This window comes from Protopterus annectens, chromosome 13.part0, assembly GCF_019279795.1.
Source record: "Protopterus annectens isolate FY-2018-M chromosome 13.part0, PAN1.0, whole genome shotgun sequence".
Classification (NCBI taxonomy): Eukaryota; Metazoa; Chordata; order Ceratodontiformes; family Protopteridae; genus Protopterus; species Protopterus annectens.
The window spans coordinates 55,551,919-55,574,708 of record NC_056747.1 but is presented as its reverse complement, the minus strand read 5'-3'; the positions used below and the strand labels follow the sequence as shown (position 1 = coordinate 55,574,708).

The 22,790-nt window shown below is 41.4% G+C and overlaps 1 protein-coding gene across 1 annotated transcript in view; it reads right to left on the bottom strand.

Moving 5' to 3' along the window:
- The window catches only part of LOC122817578 (fibrillin-2-like), an 824,173-nt gene that overhangs the window by 230,686 nt on the left and 570,697 nt on the right, over positions 1-22,790 (bottom strand). Inside the window, exons 21-24 of the mRNA XM_044090614.1 lie at positions 22,268-22,405; positions 6,891-6,941; positions 6,667-6,792; positions 5,312-5,539 (exon numbers count right to left, since the gene is read on the bottom strand). Coding sequence (XP_043946549.1) covers positions 5,312-5,539; positions 6,667-6,792; positions 6,891-6,941; positions 22,268-22,405 — 543 coding nt within the window. The remainder of the gene's footprint in view (positions 1-5,311; positions 5,540-6,666; positions 6,793-6,890; positions 6,942-22,267; positions 22,406-22,790) is intronic.

Genomic DNA, 22,790 nt, shown 5'->3' with positions numbered 1-22,790 from the left:
TGCTAATCTGGTGGGCCTAAGTTTAGTTAAGAGGTTTTTTATGTTGGAGGTAGGTACAGGAGAAAAAGAGAAGGCAGTGGGGAGATTACTAGTTGAAGGTGTGGGTTGGAGGGGAGGGGGGTTGTGTTGTTTAGCTAGTGATAGTATGGTTTGTGTGAAGTGTGTGTTGAATGAGGTAGCAATATTTTCTGAGGAGTGAGGGATGCTAGGAGGAGGGGTACTAACTTTACCTGGGTGGATGATGGAGTTTATGGAGGACCAGAATTGTTTGGGGCTGTGTTGGGAGGAGTCTAGGGCAGACTGGTAGTATTGGAATTTGTCCTGTTTTATTAGCTTTTTGACTCTATTGCGTAGTTCTAGGAATTTCTGTCTAGTTGAGGGGGTTTTGGTTTTGCGCAAGTGCTCCCAGGCTTTATCCCTGTTTTTCATTTCTGACTTAGTGGTTTTCTTTAGCCGTGGGGAGGGTTGTGCTTTGATTCCGGAAAGTCTTATGGGGGCATGGTAATTAAGGATGCTCAGGAAGGTAGTATTAAAAAATTCAACTGCGTCATCAAGACTGAGGTACTTTAGAGGATGCCAGTTACATTCTTTGAGGGATGAGATGAATGTGAGTGGGTTAAAGTTTAGTTTTTTACATATTTGATGGTAGATGACAGGTTTAGCTTGGTATACATATTTTTTGAGTAGGAATGTTGGGGAGTGATCACTGATGCTCTCTGATAAGCAGCCTGTTATATATGACTGGGGGCACTTGCTGACTAGTGTCCAGTCCAGGGTAGTGTGCTTGCTGGAGTTTTTATTTATCCTGATTGGCGACTGGACTAGTTGGGTGAAGCTATGAAGGTTTACATGATGGGTTGGATAGTTGCCAGAACAGGATTGCCAGTCAATATTGAAATCACCTAAAATTATAGTTTCTTGGGGGAGATGGTGGGTAGACCAGCTGAGGAGGTTTTCTAGTGGAGGGATTTTTTGGCCAGGTGGGAAGTAACATCCAATTATGTTGATCGTTTTGTTTTGGTTTATTTTGAGGTTGGTATATATTATTTCTTCATTGCCTATTTGTGGAGCTGATGATTTTAAGATCTAGATGTTTAGATGCTGTTTAAATATTATAGCTACACCGCCTCCTTTCTTGTTTAGCCGGTCTACTCTTAGTATGCCATAACCTGTAGGGAGTATGCTCACTGGTAATGTGAGGTTTTAGCCAGGTTTCTGTCAGGATGACTATATCTGGGGAGTACAAGTCTATGGTGGCATGGAGTTCATGGACTTTGTTGGATATGCTTCTAATATGTAGGCTTAGTAGAAGGAAGTCACTTGGCTTTCTATTGGCTGTAAAATAGAAGACGTTGTGGTTTCTAGTCTGATTATGAGGATTGGGGTTGGAGATGGTAGGGCCAGGGTTGGGGTGGATATCTCCACTTTGGGCTAGTTTAGATATGCATGAGATTATTAGTTTTCTCAGTTTTTGATTGTGTTTATTTATAAGGGAAACTTTATGATTGTGCTCTGTGGGTAATAGGTATGGTGGGAGGGTTACTATATTAAGTTGTGGGGATGCTTTATGTTTGAGTAATATAGTTGGTAGAATATGTGGGGGGTGCATAGGGATGGTTCTTGAGTTGGTGGGAGGGGAGCTGAGTATGGGTGAGACATGGGTGGTGGTGTGAGTAGTAGTACAGTGGTAGTGGTTGAGTGGGGGAATGATGGAGCTTTGGTAGGATGTAAGATATGCAAGGAGAGTGCAGACAGTGAGCATAGGAAAGGTATGCTTGTACATGTTAGTTGAGGAGGTGTGATAGTAGTGGGAAGATGGAGGAGGTGTGATAGTAGTGGGAAGATGGAGGAGGTAGTGTTGGGTTAGCGCTGTGGTTGGCTATTGGAAAGATGGGAGGGGTTTGTGAGTGTAATAAAGGTGGGACCACTGGGGGCGAGAGGGAATAGGGGGCAGGGTGGGGAGCGAAGCGGGTAGAGACCCTGTTAGTTGCTCTTATGAGGGGGCTGGAAACAATCAGGTAACAGAGTTAAATGAACATATGATAGTGACAAGGTGGTTGTAGTTGTAAAAATGGTGCCTGCCACAGGTAATATTTATTAACTTTGGGATTGTCTTAAGGTAATAAACAGGGAAGGGGGTGGGGAGAACAAGGGTGTGAGCAGGCAGGTCTTTGTACTGCTGCTAATGAGCCAAAGCAAAAACAAGTTTGTGTTTAAGAAACAATCACAATTGACCAAGGACTGCTCTGAAACTGTAAATCATTTCTTAACCATTTCTCAGGTGGAAAAACAGGATAACCTTGTATCAGTAGGCTACTGTGGTCTCAGTTTAAATTAACAAATGCACAGTATTTATCAGTTATGGATACTGTTTGCTAATAGAAGGCAATAAGAGAGAAAGTGGAAGATGAGTGTGTGTGTGTGTGTGTGGGGGGTGCTGCTTACAAGCCAAAGCAGAGTGCTCTCCAGGGGAAAATGAATATTGGCTCAAACAGGTAGACACATATTCAAAGTTAAATTTAGCTGTTTGCAGACAGTTCAGACCCGGACTGCGCTTTTCTTATAAGAATGATAAAGGTGGTACCGCAGTTGAATACTTAAGAGTGGTGTTAGGTCTAGAAAAAAAGAGTACAGAGAGGAGTAAGCACTTTGAGATGGTAAAGATATATTAGAAAGATTACAAAAAGAAACTGAGCAAATAGCTACTGTATATGCAGGAAAATTCCTTGAACCAACTACTAGTATATACAGACACTGAGCCAGTTGGAAAAACATCTGTTAGAAAAACCTCAAGACAGTTATGCAGTCACAGATAAAAATATAGTGAGCAGCACTCTGTCGAGGTTGTCTAATATGATTCTATCCACCAGTAACCGCACAATTATATAGAAATAATTAGACACCAGTATGAGCTGTCTACACACAACACAATTTCATGAATAACATTAGTGAACAAGCTGCAGCTATGCAAACAGACCATACATACTATTATACTAAAAACAACTTGGTGCAGACAAAATGCTAGCATGGCATAGTAACTTCCATTAATAAAGCATAAATCATATTAGATGTCTAACACAATTCAACATAAATATATAGTTGTAAAATGTCTAACACAATTCAACATAAATAGGCATTTACAGTTGTAAAACACTTACTGGAGAGACACTGAGCTCCTTCATGGGGCCTGTAGCAGAGTGGATTGTAGTTGTAAAAATGGTGCCTGCCACAAGTAATATTTATTAACTTTGGTATTGTCTTAAGGTAATAAACAGGGAAGGGGGAGGGGAGAACAAGGGAGAATATTTCTGTTCTTTCAAAAAATACAGAAGAATTTGGACTAAAGATGTAAAGAAGCAAGTTAATAATGAAGAAAAAAACAGTTGCAATGCTTTTTAGTGAGGTGCGATATATAACTGCATTTCCAAATGCAGAAATGTATTGCAGTTGTAAAAACTGAAGCTAAACATTGCTTCTCGACTGTACAAATGTGTGTACTGTTGCAAAGTCTAATGGTCCTTGGAGATTGCTGAGTTAAGTCACTTAACAATTTCCTTATTAGGCCTTTGGCTTGCTGAATATTATATTTCCTCATTGGACATTTAACAGTGGAATCAGGAAGGGTATCTTATAAATTCAAACTAAAACCATAGGAAATCCTATTTGAGAAGTTATAAATAGAGGGACTGGCTGTGAATTAAATCAAGTAATAGATATTACAAAAGTGAGCAATGGAAGATATCCCACGACACACAGCTCAAATATATTGACTATAAAGACTTTGAAAATTATATTTTGAACTTTAAAACCTATAAACATTAAGGGCACTCTTTATAGGGCTAGATAGCCATAAGCAGATACTTTCTAATTTAGATGTCATACAGTCTTTTTCTTACCATCATCTATCATTTTGAATTTGTTATTCTTAGTTTCTTGTGCAAGCCTTTTACTATTTAGATATACAGTATACTAATAAAATAAAATGCATTACCTTACTTATTTCATCTAAAGAATTATATTATTTAGCTTTTAATGCTTGTGGTTGATGGTCTATTTACTGGTAAAAGGATTTATGCATTTCATTTGTAGTGACAACTGTGTGGCATCCACACTTTGAGAAGTGTGACTGCTCAGAGCTAATCACTGCCATTTGAATGTTTGAAGGTTGGCTTACTTTGTGGGTAAATAATAGTGTATATTGGTATTTTATTCATTGTGAATAACTGGTGTCAGTGTATCTTAAAGTTTAGGAAAGGAGATGGTGGGGAAGGGTCACATCACCCTCATTCTAGGAAATACTATGTGAGTATGTGATTGTGTGTGTGTGTGTGTGTGTGTGTGTGTGTGTGTGTGTGTGTGTGTGTGTGTGTGTGTGTGTGTGTGTGTGTCTATGTATACACACTCACATGCCCAAATAATTCTGGTCAACTTTCAAGTACATTTGGTGAGGCTTAACAGGAAAACACTGTGCTTGGTCTGAGGTAGGTGAGCTTTCCTGTATCCAGTGGTAATAACTCTGATCTGTAGTTGTGCAGTTTGCAACCTGGATGAGGAAGGTCTTTGATATTACTCAAAGTAGTTGTGCACATTTGCCATATATTCTTAAGGTCAAATGTGATTTGCATTTTAATGAGTATCAGTGGTGTAAGTCAAACTCCATACTCATTCAAATATTGCCAACAGTGGTGTTTGAGTTAAGGCCTAGAGCCCCTCCCCATCACATAGTAGATGGAGGCAGCAGGGTAGAATAGATGACTATGAAACTGCTTTGGTTACTACCAAGTGTGTATACCCCTTTCAGCCACAGTGTATAAATACAGCAGTATAGCTTGCACAATAGTTCTTTTATGTTTTCTTTATGTTTTGTCACAGTAATCAGGAAAAACACAGACATGAGCTCTATGGACTATAGAAAAATATCAGCATTGCAGTTGAATAAGGAGTGCAAAACCAAGGGAATTTTGCATGCCAGTGTGCCCAAGGGTGTTGCAATTCTTGGCTTTCACCCAAGGTGACAACTCACATTTACTGTATACCCTTCAGGCCAATTATCATTTGTATTTTAATGGGTACCAGTGATGGAAGTCAAACCCCATATTGCTGGTTCCACTGCACATTCAAATATTGACTGTAGGGTCCAGGAGTTAAAGGACCTAGCCTTTGTTCATCGCATATTTATTGGTGTTAACAGGTGGGATCTGCTAATCTCACATAGACACACACACACACACACACACACACACACGTGTATATATATTCCACAGTCAAAGACAGTGCATTTCCTGAATTTCATAAATACAACAAATTTTACCTTTGAAGAAATGTCTGCCTGAGATAACATCTCCTCTGTTTGCAAAGCCAGGTCCCCTGGGACAAATGGTCTCATACTCTTTGGTGCCAGGTTGGGGACACTCTTCACAATCAAAGCCCCATGCTGCTCCAACTGAACAGCAGCACAGATCCATGCGATATTTCCCGGGGTACGGTTCTGTACACTCATCTTCTTCCCACTTCTTGTAACAGACTTCCACACGGACATCTATGTCAGGTAAAAAAAAAAAAAATAACACAAGCGTCTTAACTATGTATAAACTGGTTGAGCATTACAGACAGTAACTGAAACAAAGAACAGTATTTCTTCCCTGCTACTTAATATGAAATTATGAAACAGGCTTAACACTAGAAAATCAGTGTTGCTTATACCTGCTGTAAATTAGAAGTACAAAAGAAAACACCAACTTTCTGTATTTGCATTGGCAATGCACAAGAAATTTACTAAGGAACCAGCAGCCTTACTTACAGACACATAATCTAGAAATAAAGCCTGACATTTAAATGGGAAGTTTCTAGAGAAAACATGCGAATATCACTGTATTGCGTGAATATTAGAACACTGAATGAATTTCAACCACAATTCTTTCTTTTTTATGCATGACTGACAGAAATGGTGTTCATTTATTCATAGGTTCATATGTAGCTACTAGTCAAGCAGTCCAGGAGACATTTAAGGAGCTTAGTCCATATTCTAAACTGTCCCAAAGCTTTATCTGGTTAAGTGACTTGCTCAAGGTCACACACTAGTAACATAATAATTTTACTACATAATATTCTTGACAGCTAAGCAAGTCCTTCTTCAAGCACATCTGTGCAGTTAGGGCAAAAATATTCACAAAAATTGAGCATTAATTAAATGGAACCAAATAAATACAACAGCCATATTACATCAGAGGAAGCCCACAAAACATTATCAATGCTGCTGACATTCAAAGAATAAAAGTTTCATACTGCATTCTTATAATCTGAAAAATTTGGGACTACACTAGGGATCATAACATAATTTTTTTTTTAATTTAGTAAGATGAAAGTACTTTTGCATGTTGTAAATAGGAAGAATAAAGATTACTTTAAAAGCAAAGCTATGTTTTATAACCATCATATAAATTAGCAAACTATTTTTCTTGGTAGAATTTCACCTGTGGGGAGAGAGCACTCACCTCTGCCTTGTGCCTCTGGTATGGCACAGTGTCATCTTACAAAACTCAATGTTATATTTATGCAAGAAGAGCACATCCCCAAGTTCCAGTGCTCATGACTAACAACAGGGCACTTAACAAGAGCTGTCTCATTGTCTATCTTAATTATTTCACAGAACCATTGTTTCCTTACCCACACAAGCTCGACCAGTTCCATCAAGTGTTAGGCCTTCAGGACAGGTGCATCGGAAGGAACCATCTGTGTTCATGCACTGGCCATTAACACATAATCCAGGGAATACCTCACACTCATTCACATCTAGTTACAAAGAAACATAAAAAAATTAATAATTCATGTGCAATAGTGAAAAAATTGTAATCTGCCACTCAAAAATACATGATTTATTGTTCATTTACCTTCACAGGTTACGCCTTTCATTCTAGCAAATCCTCTTGGACAAGTGGGATCTATAAAAGAAGCCAAATACAAATAATATTAATTATAAATATATCCTGGCTTTTTGACTACCCTTCCATATCTGTTATTGTATTGCAGTGTATTGTCAGATGTGATTACACTGAAGAGGTTTGCTGTGAAATGACCCAGGTCCCAATGCTAATAGCGTTTTAAGCAACGTGTAGTACACCAGAAAAACACTGCTGCTTTACTAATTTTTTTTTTTTTGCATTCGAATTTCACAGCTTATGTGTCACTCATTACCTGCTGATGGGAATGAAGGGCAACTAATTTTGTCAATATAACAACAATACTACACAAATTGCACCAGAATCATGGGTATCCTGATTGGGGGGGGGGGGGGGGGCAACTGTAAAACCAAAGCATATTTTTTTCAATAATGCTACCTGTACTATAGTGAAAGTATTAATTTATATCCAGGTCTCCCAAATTTCCTGGGAGTATCTCGCATTACAGTTTAATTCTCACTCAGTCATAAACCAACTGCCAGATTAGGAGTGCACTTTTTTGTCCAAGAATGTTCTGAAGAAAGAAAGAAAGAAAACACGGGCTATATATTAGAAGAGTAATACCCTGTCTTTATATACTTTATATAGGCAGCTCAGAAATGCCTGAGGAATGCACACAAAGGGTTACTTCAGCATGAGGGAGTATTCATCCCATTATCCAGGAGTATCGTTGGACAGAATATCTAGATAGCTTTAAGCATCTCCACTTCTCTGCACCCCCTAACGATAGCGATAGTGACAGTGATGCAACACACTCTCTGCACCCTCCAACGATAATGATAGTGACAGTGATGCAGCACACTTTTCTGCACCCTCTAACAATAACGATAGTGACAGTGATGCAGCACACTTCTCTGCACCCTCTAACGATAATGATAGTGACAGTGATGCAGCACACTTCTCTGAACCCTCTAACAATAACGATAGTGACAGTGATGCAGCACACTTCTCTGCACCCTCTAACAATAACAATAGTGACAGTGATGCAGCACACTTCTCTGCACCCTCTAACAATAACGATAGTGACAGTGATGCAGCACACTTCTCTGCACCCTCTAACAATAACGATAGTGACAGTGATGCAGCACACTCTCTGCACCCTCCAACGATAGCGATAGTGACAGTGATGCAGCACACTTCTCTGCACCCTCTAACAATAACGATAGTGACAGTGATGCAGCACACTCTCTGCACCCTCCAACGATAGCGATAGTGACAGTGATGCAGCACACTTCTCTGCACCCTCTAACAATAATGATAGTGACAGTGATGCAGCACACTCTCTGCACCCTCTAACAATAACGATAGTGACAGTGATGCAGCACACTTCTCTGCACCCTCTAACAATAACGATAGTGACAGTGATGCATCACACTCTCTGCACCCTTTAACAATAACGATAGTGACCATGATGCAGCACACTTCTCTGTACCCTCTAACAATAACGATAGTGACAGTGATGCAGCACACTCTCTGCACCCTCTAACAATAACGATAGTGACAGTGATGCAGCACACTTCTCTGCACCCTCTAACAATAACGATAGTGACAGTGATGCAGCACACTTCTCTGCACCCTCTAATGATAACGATAGTGACAGTGATGCAGCACACTCTCTGCACCCTCTAACATTAACGATAGTGACAGTGATGCAGCACACTCTCTGCACCCTCCAACGATAACGATAGTGACAGTGATGCAGCACACTTCTCTGCACCCTCTAACAATAACGATAGTGACAGTGATGCAGCACACTTCTCTGCACCCTCTAACAATAATGACAGTGACAGTGATGCAGCACACTCTCTGCACCCTCTAACAATAACGATAGTGACAGTGATGCAGCACACTTCTCTGCACCCTCTAACAATAACGATAGTGACAGTGATGCAGCACACTTCTCTGCACCCTCTAACAATAACAATAGTGACAGTGATGCAGCACACTCTCTGCACCCTCTAACAATAACGATAGTGACAGTGATGCAGCACACTTCTCTGCACCCTCTAACGATAACGATAGTGACAGTGATGCAGCACACTTCTCTGCACCCTCTAACAATAACGATAGTGACAGTGATGCAGCACACTTCTCTTCACCCTCTAACAATAACGATAGTGACATTGACGCAGCACACTTCTCTGCACCCTCTAACAATAACGATAGTGACAGTGATGCAGCACACTTTTCTGCACCCTCTAACAATAACGATAGTGACAGTGATGCAGCACACTCTCTGCACCCTCTAACAATAACGATAGTGACAGTGATGCAGCACACTTCTCTGCACCCTCTAACAATAACGATAGTGACAGTGATGCAGCACACTCTCTGCACCCTCTAACAATAACGATAGTGACAGTGATGCAGCACACTCTCTGCACCCTCTAACGATAACGATAGTGACAGTGATACAGCACACTCTCTGCACCCTCTAACAATAACGGTAGTGACAGTGATGCAGCACACTTCTCTGCACCCTCTAACAGTAACGATAGTGACAGTGATGCAGCACAGAAGCTCAGAAGCCATTTTGAAAAAGCTGTCCCAAAAGTTACTGCTTAACCCTCTGTAAAGTCAATGGAATCATAATAAATAATTCAGACAGATTCATGCTGAAGGATGTTGCTGTACATACAGAAAGAAAATATAATGATATAATAAGGGCCACAACTCTGCTGAATGGGATGGCCCTTTTCCTAAATTTATAAACCTAACCTCCTGTTCACTAAGCACCCTTCCCATACACTGAAACATTCAAGTAAGCCAGACCCCATAAATATAGAAAGTTTCACATGTATACACACAAACACACACACACACACACACACACACACACACACACACACATATATATATATATATATATTTACCCTTACAGAAAGAGGACACATACATTGAGCCAACTAACTTCAGAACATTCACCATCCTAAATAGTATGGCTAAAGTTAGACCAAGTTGCTATACCAGCAACCAGCTAGCTGTAGCAAACTCCAAATCAAGTTTAGCTCTGCCCCATGTGTATAAGAGAATTTAAGTACCTTTATCTGCACTTTTTTTCAAATAATACAGTATTTAAATTGATTTTATTGTGTTGCATGAATATTAACTGAACTCGAAGTTTTGACTCTGTTCTTCAGTTAGTGCTTGATTGAATTTTATTATCTGTTAGTAATTGCAAGTGTGTGGCTAGCCACATTCTTTGCTTTCCTGTCATTGCCTATTTAAGCGGTACAGTTTGAAATATTTTCTGCTTAAAAACCTCAGCTTTGGCCGGCTAAGATCTAGCTGTTTTCAGCTGGACATATAAGGGAATTTAAGTACCTTTATCTGCACTTTTTTTCAAATAATACAGTATTTAAATTGCTTTTATTGTGTTGTATGAATATTAACTGAACTGGAAGTTTTGACTCTGTTCTTCAGTTAGTGGTTGCTTGAATTTTATTATCTGTTAGTAATTGCAGGTGTGGGGGTAGCCACATTCTTTGATTTCCTGTCATTGCCTATTTAAGTGGTACAGTTTGAAATATTTTCTGCTTAAAAACCTCAACTTTGGCCGGCTAAGATCTAGCTGTATTCAACTGGACGTATAAAAGAATTTAAGTACCTTTATCTGCACTTTTTTTCAAATAATACAGTATTTAAATTGATTTTATTGTGTTGCATGAATATTACGTGAACTGGAAGTTTTGACTCTGTTCTTCGGTTAGTTTTCACACCCTCCCTGTTTCTGTTTTGGTGTTAATTTTAGTGGCCTTGAAACTGCCCGCCCCTCTTGTAAATTTGTGTTTGGATACTCCTTCTGGGCCCATCTCATTTGCTCTCTCAACTGAGTGCAGTGAGATCATATTCTGATTTCAGGCACTCCTACTGTGTACAAAGAGAGCATCTCGGAAAGAGAACAAAAAAAAGTTTTAAGCTTGTTTCCTGCCTTTCCTGTTAAGTGGTCTAGACTGTTTGTAGACTTCTGAGCCCCCAAGCCCTTCTGGGTTGGAGGGAAGCCTTCTAGCTTAGTTTTGTTTCTTATAACTAGCCAGTTTTCTAGTTTCAGCACTCAAATCTGTTTCTTTGAACTCAGCACTTGTTCAGAACTCATTGTAAGTACTACATAAGCTGCAAATTACTACAGCACTCAACTTTCCTCACTTGTCTAGTGGAAAGCAGTTTTTAGTACTTAACAAATAAGCACTTATCCAGGCATGTCTAAGGGTCAGCTCCCAGTGATTTCTCCTGTCTACCTGATGAATCTGGGCATCTTGGGGCAATGCAGCAATTGCCTCATGTACATAGACAACCCCTCCTCCTACCACCCAACACTACAACCTGTGAGAGATGCACTTATATAGCCAAACTGGAAGCAAAGCTCTCTTCACCCAAGACTGGACGTGCACCACACCACACTCATCACATAGTCCCTCAAAACCTACACCATCAAAACACACACATAGAAACACAAAACACGCACCTACATTCGTGGAGGCTCTCAATAAAAACCTGCCCAAGCATCAGGGACATCCAAAGCATAAACGCAAGCAAACTCCACCCCGCCAACACAACCCAAATGGCACATAGCCCACAAACTCAGTGTTCCACTCAACCACAGCCCATAAGGCATAACAACGTACCCAACACTCTAGTCATAGTTGACTCTATAGTCAGGGACACTGATGTTCCACTCACTAGACTAAACAAGGAGAAAGTTACTGTCAGGTGCCAGGATCCGCCACATAACACATGCACTCAGGTCACTCCACAATAAGTACAAATATGACACTGTCATTGTCCATGTTGGTGTGAATGACCTGAGACGTACCTCCCTGGACTACATGAAAAGAGACATGGAGGAGCTCTCCGATCTTGTATCCCAGGCAGGTATGACCCTAACCCTGAGTAGCATCCTGCCATCACCCAGAATGATACCACAGTACAAGGACAAAATGATTGACTTCAACAATTGGCTAAGCTTCTGGTGTCATTCTAAGAAGATCCAGTATTTGTCTGCCTGGGACGACATGATCGACAGACCACGATGCTTTGCCAGAGATGGCATGCACCTGTTGCCCTTAGGATTCCGGATACTGGCTAAGGCTCTTGCCACCTCTATAGTGCCTTTTTTAGGCAAGGTTCAAATGACAAATTCACCACCATAACAGATACAAGCAAAATCTGAGGGTAATGTTACTCAGTGCTAGAAGTCTAAACCTCAAAATGCACTCACTCGAGGCACTCCTTAAAATGGAGAACATTGACATCTGTGCAGTGACAGAGACCTGGTTCAAAGCTCCAGAGAGCACCCCTGCATTACCAGGCTACAATTCATACCGCACCTTTTGGCCACCTAACCCAGAACGAAGCACTAAAGGTGGAGGCGTGTCCATATTCATTAAGGATATCCACATCTCCAGGCTAGTTGCACAGCATAATGCATCCGAGATTATCCAATGCCACTTTGCTGTGAAGGAAAGGTTAGTTTGCTTTTATTTTTTGTATTACTGTATTGCCTTTCTATATTTTGAATACTGTAGTTTGTTTTCTTTACCTTGCATTTTGCTTGCATTCTGTTTTAACAGCATATTAAAACTTCAAAAGAGACCACAGCTCTCTCTGTTCTGAGTCAGGCAGAATGTTTTGCCGCCCTCCCACCCACTTAAGTTGTCTTGTTAAAATACCACTGTCTTTCTAGTTGCCCGCCTCTTATGTTAATCTGACCATATATCTCATTTCTCTCTACTTTCACTGGCTTATGTGAGTAATCACAAAATCATCATTTTTGAAATCCCACCCCTTCAGTTATTTAAATTTATTGGCCATCCTACAGTATTTCATAGTACCAAAATACAAAAGTGACCACCCCTTTCAATCCATCTTGATGTTTTAAAAATAGTAACTCTCCACTAAACCTTAACTTTTTAAACAGGTAAAACTCAAGTTACCTACTTTCACATCTAACTTCTCTAGTGCACACTGCAGAGTGCATTCTTTTCAATCTTACCTTTAAGCATCCCTGTGACTAGTACTTTCTCTAATACCTGCTGGAAAGCACTAGGAAGCCTTAAACTCATACAACCACTGAACTCTCCTTGTTAACAAGGCGAAATTAATAGTAGGCACTAAACAGCCTATAACTGCAAAGTACATTGCTAAGGAAACAGCTCCTATACTTTACAAAGAAAAAAAAAAGCCCCAAACCAGGCATGTCCAAGGGTCAGCTTCCGGTGATTTCTCCTGTCCACCTGGTGAATCTGGGCATACTGGGGCAATGCAGCAATTGCCTCATGTACACAGACAACCCTCTCCTCCTACCACCCAACACTACAACCTGTGAGAGATGCACTTACATAGCCAAAATGGAAGCAAAGCTCTCTCCACCCAAGATTGTGCTAAACAGTCAAGAGGAGAAGGTTAACACCCACACTACACCTCAAGCAACACATAGCCCTTCTAAACCTGCACCACCAACACCCACATATAGCAACACTAAATCTACATATGCAGAGGCCCTTAACTGTAACCTGCCCAAGCAACAAAGACCTCTGAAGCTGAAACGCAAACAAACACCAATCACAACCAATGTGTCACATAGTTCACAACACCAGTGTGCCACCCAGCAACAGCCCCTAAGGCAAGACAATGTACCTAACACTTTAGTCATAGGTGACTCTATAGTCCGGCACACTGATGTCCCTCTCACCAGGTTGAATAAGGAGAAAATTACAGTCAGCTGCCTGTCGGGTGCCAGGATCTGCCACATAACGCATGCACTCAAGTCACTCCACAACAAGTACAAATATTACTCTGTCATTGTCCATGTTGGAGTGAATGACTTGAGACGTACCTCCCTGGACTACATGAAAAGAGACATGGAAGAGCTCTCGGATCATGTGGCCCAGGCAGGTATGACCCTAGCCCTGAGTAGCATCCTGCCTTCGCCCAGAATGATACCACAATATAAGGATAAAATGATTGACATCAACAATTGGCTAAGCTTATGGTGTCATTCAAAGGGGATCCAGTATCTGTCTGCCTGGGACGACATGATTGACAGACCACAATGCTTTGCCAGAGATGGTCTGCACCTGTTGCCCCTGGGATTCAGGTTACTGGCTAAGGCTCTTGCCACCCCTATAGTGCCTTTTTTAGGCAAACTTCAAAGGACAAAACCACCACCGTAAGAGGTACAAGCATGCAAAATCTGAAGGTAATGCTACTCAATGCTAGAAGTCTAAACCTCAAAATGCACTCTCTCGAGGCACTCCTAAAAATGGAGAACATCGATATCTGTGCAGTAACTGAGACCTGGTTCAAGGCTCCAGAGAGCACCCCTGCAATACCAGGCTACAACTCTTACCACACTTTTCGGCCACCAAACCAGGACCGAAACACTAAAGGTGGAGGAGTGTCAATATTCACCAAGGATATTCACACCACCAGGCTAGTTGGCCAACACAATGTGTCTGAAATTCTCCAAGTGCAACTAACACTAGGTAAGACTGCAATCCAAATTGTAGCTTGCTACAGATCCCCCACCATACCCCAAGATTCTCACTACACCTTCATAAACATACTGGAAAATATTAAGATAGAACCAAACACCCTAATACTGGGTGATTTTAACTACCCTGCCATTAACTGGGAAAACTACTCATGTCCCAACACCTTTGCACAACGGTTCTTGGAATTCATAAATTCCAATGCCCTGGATCAACTAATCCATAGTCCCACCAGGGGCTCCAATATCCTAGACCTGGTCATTACCAACATGGGAAATCAATGCTCCATACCTATGGTCACCCCCTCGTTAGTCAGGTCTGACCATAAGCTAATCACCCTTAACATCCACATCCCACCCCCACCCCCCAGTAAAGAAACCACCATAAAAAACTTCTCCAAAGCCAACTTCATGCTACTCAAGTCAGAAGTGACAAACTTCATGACACCCATGCCGACAGGAACTGAAAGTTCAACTGCTGAATCCTACACTAAGGCACTGAAAGAGCACATCCACTCATGCATGAATCGTGCCATCCCAAATAGAACCAAAATGCTCTCATCCAAAAAAAGGAAGCCAATCTGGCGGTCCCCTGCCATAAACAAACTTTACAACAAAAGGAAGAAACTTTTGCAGAAAAGAGGAACATCCCAGGATGCAAAAAACTCCCTTACTAGCCTCAGTAAGAAACTGAGATGCCTCATAATATCCTCCAAAGCTAGTTACGAAAATAAAATTGCCAAAGATTCCAAAGACAACCACAAAGCATTCTATAACTATGTCAAGAATCTAAATGGCAATGCTCAGATCTGCTCTGAGCTAAAACAGAATGGCATTAAATATACTGATCCGAAGGATATTGCCAATATCCTGGCAGATCGATTCAGTGCCAACTTCAACCCCTCTCACCCCCTAAATGGCCCATCTCAATACCGGAAGATTGCCAAATTCCAGTAATAACGGCCACACAGGTACAAAACGCACTGTCTAAAGCCAAGAATACAGCATCCATGGGACCAGATGACATCCCGGGCTGTGTACTACATGAACTACAATATGAACTGGCACCTCACCTAAGTGTCATGTTTAATCATAGCCTCACCTCAGGTTTCGTGCCCACTGAGTGGCGCAGAGCTACAGTTATCCCAATCCACAAGGGGGGATCCACCTTGGATCCTGGAAACTACCGTCCCATCAGTCTGACAAGCCTTATCTGCAAGGCCATGGAGCATATTATCATGGAACTTATAAACAAAGACATTGGCAACCTTCAAACACTGGACCCCACCCAGTTTGGGTTTGTGAAGGGCCGATCTTGTCTCCTGAACCTGATTGACTTATTTGAATCAGTCTCCAGAGCCATGGACAAGGGTAAGGTGGTCCACACAGCCTATCTAGACCTTGCCAAGGCCTTTGACACCATCCCCCACTCTGGAATCATAGATAAACTTACTAAGTTGGGCATTAATCCCTATGTCACCCAATGGGTTGCTAAATGGCTTACTGATAGAACCCACACTGTAAAAGTAGCCGACTCCAAATCCAGCTCCAGACAAGTGACAAGTGGAGTACCTCAGGGTTCAGTCCTGGGGCGCTCTTGTTTGGCATCTACTTCTCTGAAGTACAGGTCAACACTAAGGGACTCTGGCTAACAAAGTTTGCAGATGACTGCAAACTGGGAGCCATTATTGAATCCCCAAATGATGTGGATACTCTACAAAAGGGCCTTACAGAAACAGATGCTTGGTGCCAGAGCCATGGGCTCAAGCTCAATGCCAAGAAATGTATTGTTATCCCCCTTTGGGAAAAAAACATGTATCCATGAATTACCATATAGGTGGCAGTACACTAAACACAGAAAGTGTGATAAGAGACTTAGGGACACAGGTGGACAGTGGTCTCACCTTCAATAACCACATCGCCACAACAGTCAGGAAATCCTTCTATGTGGCACACCTCATCACGAAGGGCTTTTCATCCAGAAAAAAGGAGGTCATTGTCCCACTGTACTCATCCCTCATTAGACCCATTATAGAATACAATGCCCCATTTGGTATGTACCTCTCAAGACATCTTCAACAACTGGAAAGGCCTCAGAAATACCTCAGTAAAAGAATCACAGGCCTAAAGCAGATGCCCTACGCTGACCGCCTTAAAAAACTCCAGCTATACTCTGTCGCATATCGTCTACTCAGAGGTGATCTCTGCTTAACATACAAGGCCATGTCAAACCCAGAGCTGTTGGACATGCTACACTTAAAGAAATCCCAATCCCTCAGAGCTACATGCTCCAGGGATCTAAACCTTGTCATCACAATAAACAAAACATGCTGGAGGGATAGGTTCCTGATCCAGAGACTCCCCAGACTCTGGAATAGATTGCCCATACATGTCAAGCAGAGTGCCTCTTTGGACCTCTTCAAGAGGAACCTTGACGATTGGATGGGAGAAAGGAAATTCACTCCAGGGATCACGTCAGTCACCCTGCTAGACAGGGGTCCAGGAAAGTAAATAATGTGGGAAGAAATAGCCAGGGAATTGTTATGGCTAGGCTTGTATAGGCCCTAGGGCTGATAGCCTAGAACCAACCTATAAACCTAAACCTATAAACCTATAAACCTATAAACCAAGTGCAACTAACTCTGGGCAAGACCGCAATCCAAACTGTAGCTTGCTACAGACCCCCCACCATGCCCCAGGATTCACACTCCTCATTTCTTGACACACTGGAAAGTATTAGGGTACAACCCAACACCCTAATACTGGGTGATTTCAACTACCCCACCATTAACTGGGAAAACAACTCATGTACCAACTCTTTTGCTCAACGTTTTCTAGAATTCATAAATTCCAATGCCTTGGATCAACTTATTCACATCCTCACCAGGGGCAGCAATATCCTAGACCTGGTTATTACCAACATGGGAAACCGGTGTTCCACACCAGAGGTCAATTCCTCATTGGTCAGATCCGACCACAAGCTAAACAGCCTAGACATCCACATCCCACCCCCACCCCCAATTAGGGAAACCATCATAAAAAACTTCTCCAAAGCCAACTTCACACTTCTTAAGACAGAAGTGGCAAACTTCATGACACCCATGCAGACGGACAATAGAGGTATGACTGCCGAATCCTACACAAATGCACTTTATAAGCACTTACACAAGTGCATGGATCATGCTATCCCTAATAGAACCAAGATGTTATCCTCCAAAAAAAGGAAGCCAATCTGGTGGTCCTCTGCCATAAACAAACTCTACAACAGAAGAAAGAAAGTGTTGCAAAAAAGTGTAAAATCCCATGACTGGAGGAACTCCCTGGTCAGCCTCAGTAAGAAGCTGTGATCCCTCATAAAATCCTCCAAAGCTAGTTATGAAAACAAAATTGCCACTGACTCTAAAGACAACCACAAAGCATTCTATAGCTATGTCAAGAATCTAAATGGGAACACTCAGATCTGCTCTGAGTTACAGCACAATGGCACTAAATATACAGAACCAACTGATATTGCCAACATCCTAGCAGATAGGTTCAGTGCTAACTTTACCCCACTCTCTATACTGGAAGAATGCAAAGTTCCTATAATCACGGCTGCACAGGTAAAAAACACACTCTCCAAGGCCAAGAACACAGCATCCATGGGACCTGACAATATCCCAGGCTGCGTTCTACATGAACTACAGAATGAACTGGCACCCTACCTAAGTACCATGTTCAATCATAGCCTCACCTCAGGCTTTGTACCCACTGAATGGTGCACCATGACGGTTATCCCACTCCACAAAGGGGGAGCCACGACGGACCCCAGGAACTACCGCACCATTAGCCTGACGAGTCTGGTCTGCAAGGCCATGGAACGCATCATCGTGGAACTCATAAACAAAGACATTGGTAATCTTCAAACTCTAGACCCTGCCCAACTGGGTAGCAGTTTGGATTTGTAAAAGGCAGATCATGTCTACTAAACCTGATTGACTTCTTTGAAGCAGTCACCAAAGCCATAGATGAGGGTAAAATGGTTCACACAGCTTATCTAGATCTCGCCAAGGCTTTCAACACACAGTGGTGCAGCGGTTAACGTTGTCGCCTCACAGCAAGAGGTTCTCTGGTTCGATTCTTGGCTGGGGTGCCTTCTGTGTGGAGTTTGCATGTTCTCCCTGTGTTCGCGTGGGTTTCCTCCGGGTACTCCGGTTTCCTCCCACATTCCAAAGACATGCATCTGGAGCGTTTCTCCCCGGGCCTCCGCTGAAAACAGGCTCTGTGGAACCTAGTCGGACATTCCCGGTCAACAAATGTTAAATAAAATAAATAAATAAACACCATCCCCCACTCTGGAATTACAGATAAGCTCACTAAACTAGGTATAAATCCCTATGTCACAAGATGGGTCGCCAACTGGCTCATGGACAGAACCCACACTGTGAAAGTAGCGGATTCCAAATCCGACATCAGACCAGTGACAAGTGGAGTACCACAGGGTTCAGTCCTGGGTCCTCTCCTGTTTGGTATCTACTTCTCTGAAGTGCAGGCCAACACAGAAGGTCTTTGACTAACAAAGTTTGCAGATGACTGCAAACTAGAAGCCATAATCGAATCTCCTAACGATGTAGAAAAACTACAAAAGGGCCTCACTGAGACAGATACCTGGTGTCAAAGCCATGGCCTGAAGCTCAATGCCAAAAAGTGTATTGTCATCCCCTTTGGTAAAAACTCTGTACCCATGAACTACCACATAGCTGGTAGTCTACTTAATGCCGAAAATGTGATAAGAGACCTTGGGACACAGGTGGACAGAAGTCTCTCCTTTGATAATCACATCACCACAGTGGTCAGGAAATCCTTCTACGTGGCTCATCTCATCACAAAAGGATTCTCATCTAGAAAAAAAGAGGTTATTGTTCCCCTCTACTCATCACTCATTAGACCCATTATAGAGTACAATGCCCCTTTTGGTATGTACCTCACAAGACATCTACAATTACTGGAAAGACCACAGAAATACCTCACAAAGAGGATTACTGACCTCAAACAGATGCCCTATGCAGACCGTCTCAAAAAACTACAGCTTTACTCCATCGCATATCACCTACTCAGGGGAGATCTCTGCCTAACATATAAAGCTATGTCAAACTCAAGAGCTGATGGACATGCTCCACTTTAAAGAAATCTCAGTCCCTCCGAGCTACAAGGTCTAGGGGCCTAAACCTTGTCACCAGAATAAACAGAACATGCTGGAGGGATAGATTCCTGTCCCAGAGACTTCCCATACTCTGGAACAGACTACCTATCTATGTCAAACAGAGCTCCTCATTAGCACTCTTCAAGAAAAATCTTGATGACTGGATGGGAAATGGGAAATTCACCCCGGGGATCACTTCTGTGGCTCTGGTCGACAGGGGCACAGGAAAATAATTTTCTTGGGTGGTGAAAGCCAGGGTACATTTTTTGGCTAGGCTTGTATGGGCCCTAGGGCCGATAGCCTAGTACCTACCTATGAACCTATATATATATATATATAAATTGATATATAACACTAAATGTAATTATTTATCAGTGCTTATTACTTGATGGGCAAATCACCTAATAATGAATAAGTATAATTAACTCTTAGGAATAATCTCTGGTGGAGGGAGGGGTGATTCAATCTTGCTTCTTTTCTCCAAATTATTCTTTATATCAATATCAGTGCAAGTCTTAAGACTAAAAATTGAATGCACGTATAACGAACCAGCAAGAGTTATATGTAAATCAACACTGACAATTCTTAATTATCAGCTTATAAAATTATCCTAACTGGCCTTCATTTGTTAAATCATTACTTTCAGATTCTTTCACTTCAAAAAAATCATATGTTCAGCAGTTTTTAGAACTGTGTACCTCATACAGACCTCCATACCTCTCATCCTCTGAGCATTAAAAATCATAGCACTGGCAGCAAAAATTAATAGCAGAGCCCCCCCACCCCACAAAAAAAACAAACAAAGAAACATTTATTTTTTAGAATATAATATTTTCATTTGGCAGGTATGACTTTGAGCCTTTCCTTTCCCGTCCAGCCATTCTGCTGCCTGTTTTCTGCAGCTCATTCTTACATTCCTTGTCTACCATTGTGCATCTAGTCTGCCTCCTGTCATCTAACTTTAAATACACAAACTACGAGTGAACGACGCACACGTTCGGCCATAATTTGAGAAGAATGAGTGAATGTAGCGCAGTCAGAATAAATTAAAATTCGGCCCGGTGGCACAGCAGATGCCTCTGCTACATGGCCCAGACAGGATCAAGTCAATACAAATTAGCATTTTAGGATGAAAATTGTTTACGTAGTTTATTATAATACCAATGAGGGAGTTCAGGGGTGCTGTGTTGGGTAAATACTGTGCGGGCCTGTGCTGTCCTAGAAATCACTGAATAGTGCTTTATGACAGAATTATATTATGTCTTACTACATTTCTTTAATTCACAGAGTCGCAGGGGAATCTGTACATTATTATGGCTGTGTTTGTGGTGTCCAGCTGACCCCAGCATTACAGTAAGCTGTGGTATCCTCAATCATAAAGAGCTTTACAGGATGGAGCATTTGTATGCCCCATTCATGGGTTATCTTATAAATGGATGTCATCGGAACAACATACTGTTATCTTGTGTTCTTCAGCGACTTAATACCATGGGGTCACAAGCTTCTATATTACACCTTCTAGAAAGCACAGATGTTTGAGTTATGATAAATGATTTTATGAAAGCCAGCCACGGCCAAACTCAATATCCTCACATCTGTCAGGTAGTCTGATGCTGGTTATACTCTTAAATGCCTGGAAAAGGTAACATTTTGTAGAGCATGTTAATATTACCCACCACTGTTCTTTATCAGCCTTAATGAATAATGCACATATATATCTATTACACCAAATTACTGTACAAAGGATGCCTTATCTTTTAGGGTGTTCAAGAGATAACACAGAACTGTCTTATACTGGGAAGTCTAAAGCCAGTGGTGGGTCTGGAGACATCGATGGCGTCAACTCCACAGTCCCATAATTGTATGATTCCACTACGTTTTACATTACAGAAGTCCAATTTATAGGTAATTCCAATGTACATCGTCAAAGCTAGCCAGTCATTGTCCACTAACCTGCTTTATCCTTTACAAAGTAATGGGAATGTAATAGCCTTTCCAAGCAGCCTTTGGCTGGCAGTAGATTGAAACTTGTCCTGGACCAGGGCACTGGTCTTTAACAGAATGCATGTGCTTACTGACTCACACACTAAACTCACACCCAGGAGCAATATGGGGAACACCAAAAGCCATGTGTTTAATTTGCATTTTCTTTCAAAAACATACTGAAAGCTTGACAAAAACAATAAAGAATCCAATAAAAATCAAACTAAGTAAAAGTAATAGAATCTCTCCTGTTCCCATGAGAGATACAATGTAACATTAAAAATAGGATGGCAAATAAACAATGCATTTAGTACTGTATATTCTGACATAGTAAACCTCACTAACACAGTGTTTAACTGTATACTTTATCAGGACTAGTCTTTTAACTTTTCTCTTTTTCTGAAATGATTTCTGAAAGCAGACTTTATGCCCAACGCAATACTTTCACAGCTACCAAAGGGTAATTTTAAAACAGATGAACAAAAACCATGCTTAAAACAGCCTTTAAAAGCTGTGCTCTTTCCTCTTTTAAATGACTCAGCAGAAAAGGTGTTCTGAACTATTCACACACTGTCATTGCCCTGGCACCACGACAGTGCCCTGCATAACTCAATTAAACCATACTGACCAGAAGCAGAGTGATACAGCACTTACCAGTCTCACAATGTTCACAGGGACTCCCCCACGCAGCTCCAAGTGTCGAGCAGCACTCTGACTTCAATGTGCCACCATTAATATTCACCTCACAACGTCCATCCTGGATCTTCAACCAGCAGGTACCCTTCATACTGTCTAAAAAGGAACACAGCATGCAGAAACTCACATTAGATGCAATATACCTGCTTAGGTGAAGGTCTGTGTGTCTTATACTGCTTTAAAGCTGAATAAAACAGTATGTCTTACATAATAAATAGTCATTTTCTATATCACCATAAATCTTTTCCAATGTTTTCCTATTTATCCTGTCTGTCTGAGAAAATTAGTTGCTTTCTCATCAGTGCTGAAGTTCTCTCCATCAATGTTTTGTACATGTACTATATCTAGAGAACTTGGACTTTTAACAGCAGCTGTGAAACTGATTTTATGAGATCTAGCTTCTGGAACATACTATTATTTTATAATGTACAGTCTTATGTGTCTGCATTTCTGAAGGGAAGTAACAGCAGTTTTGACTTGG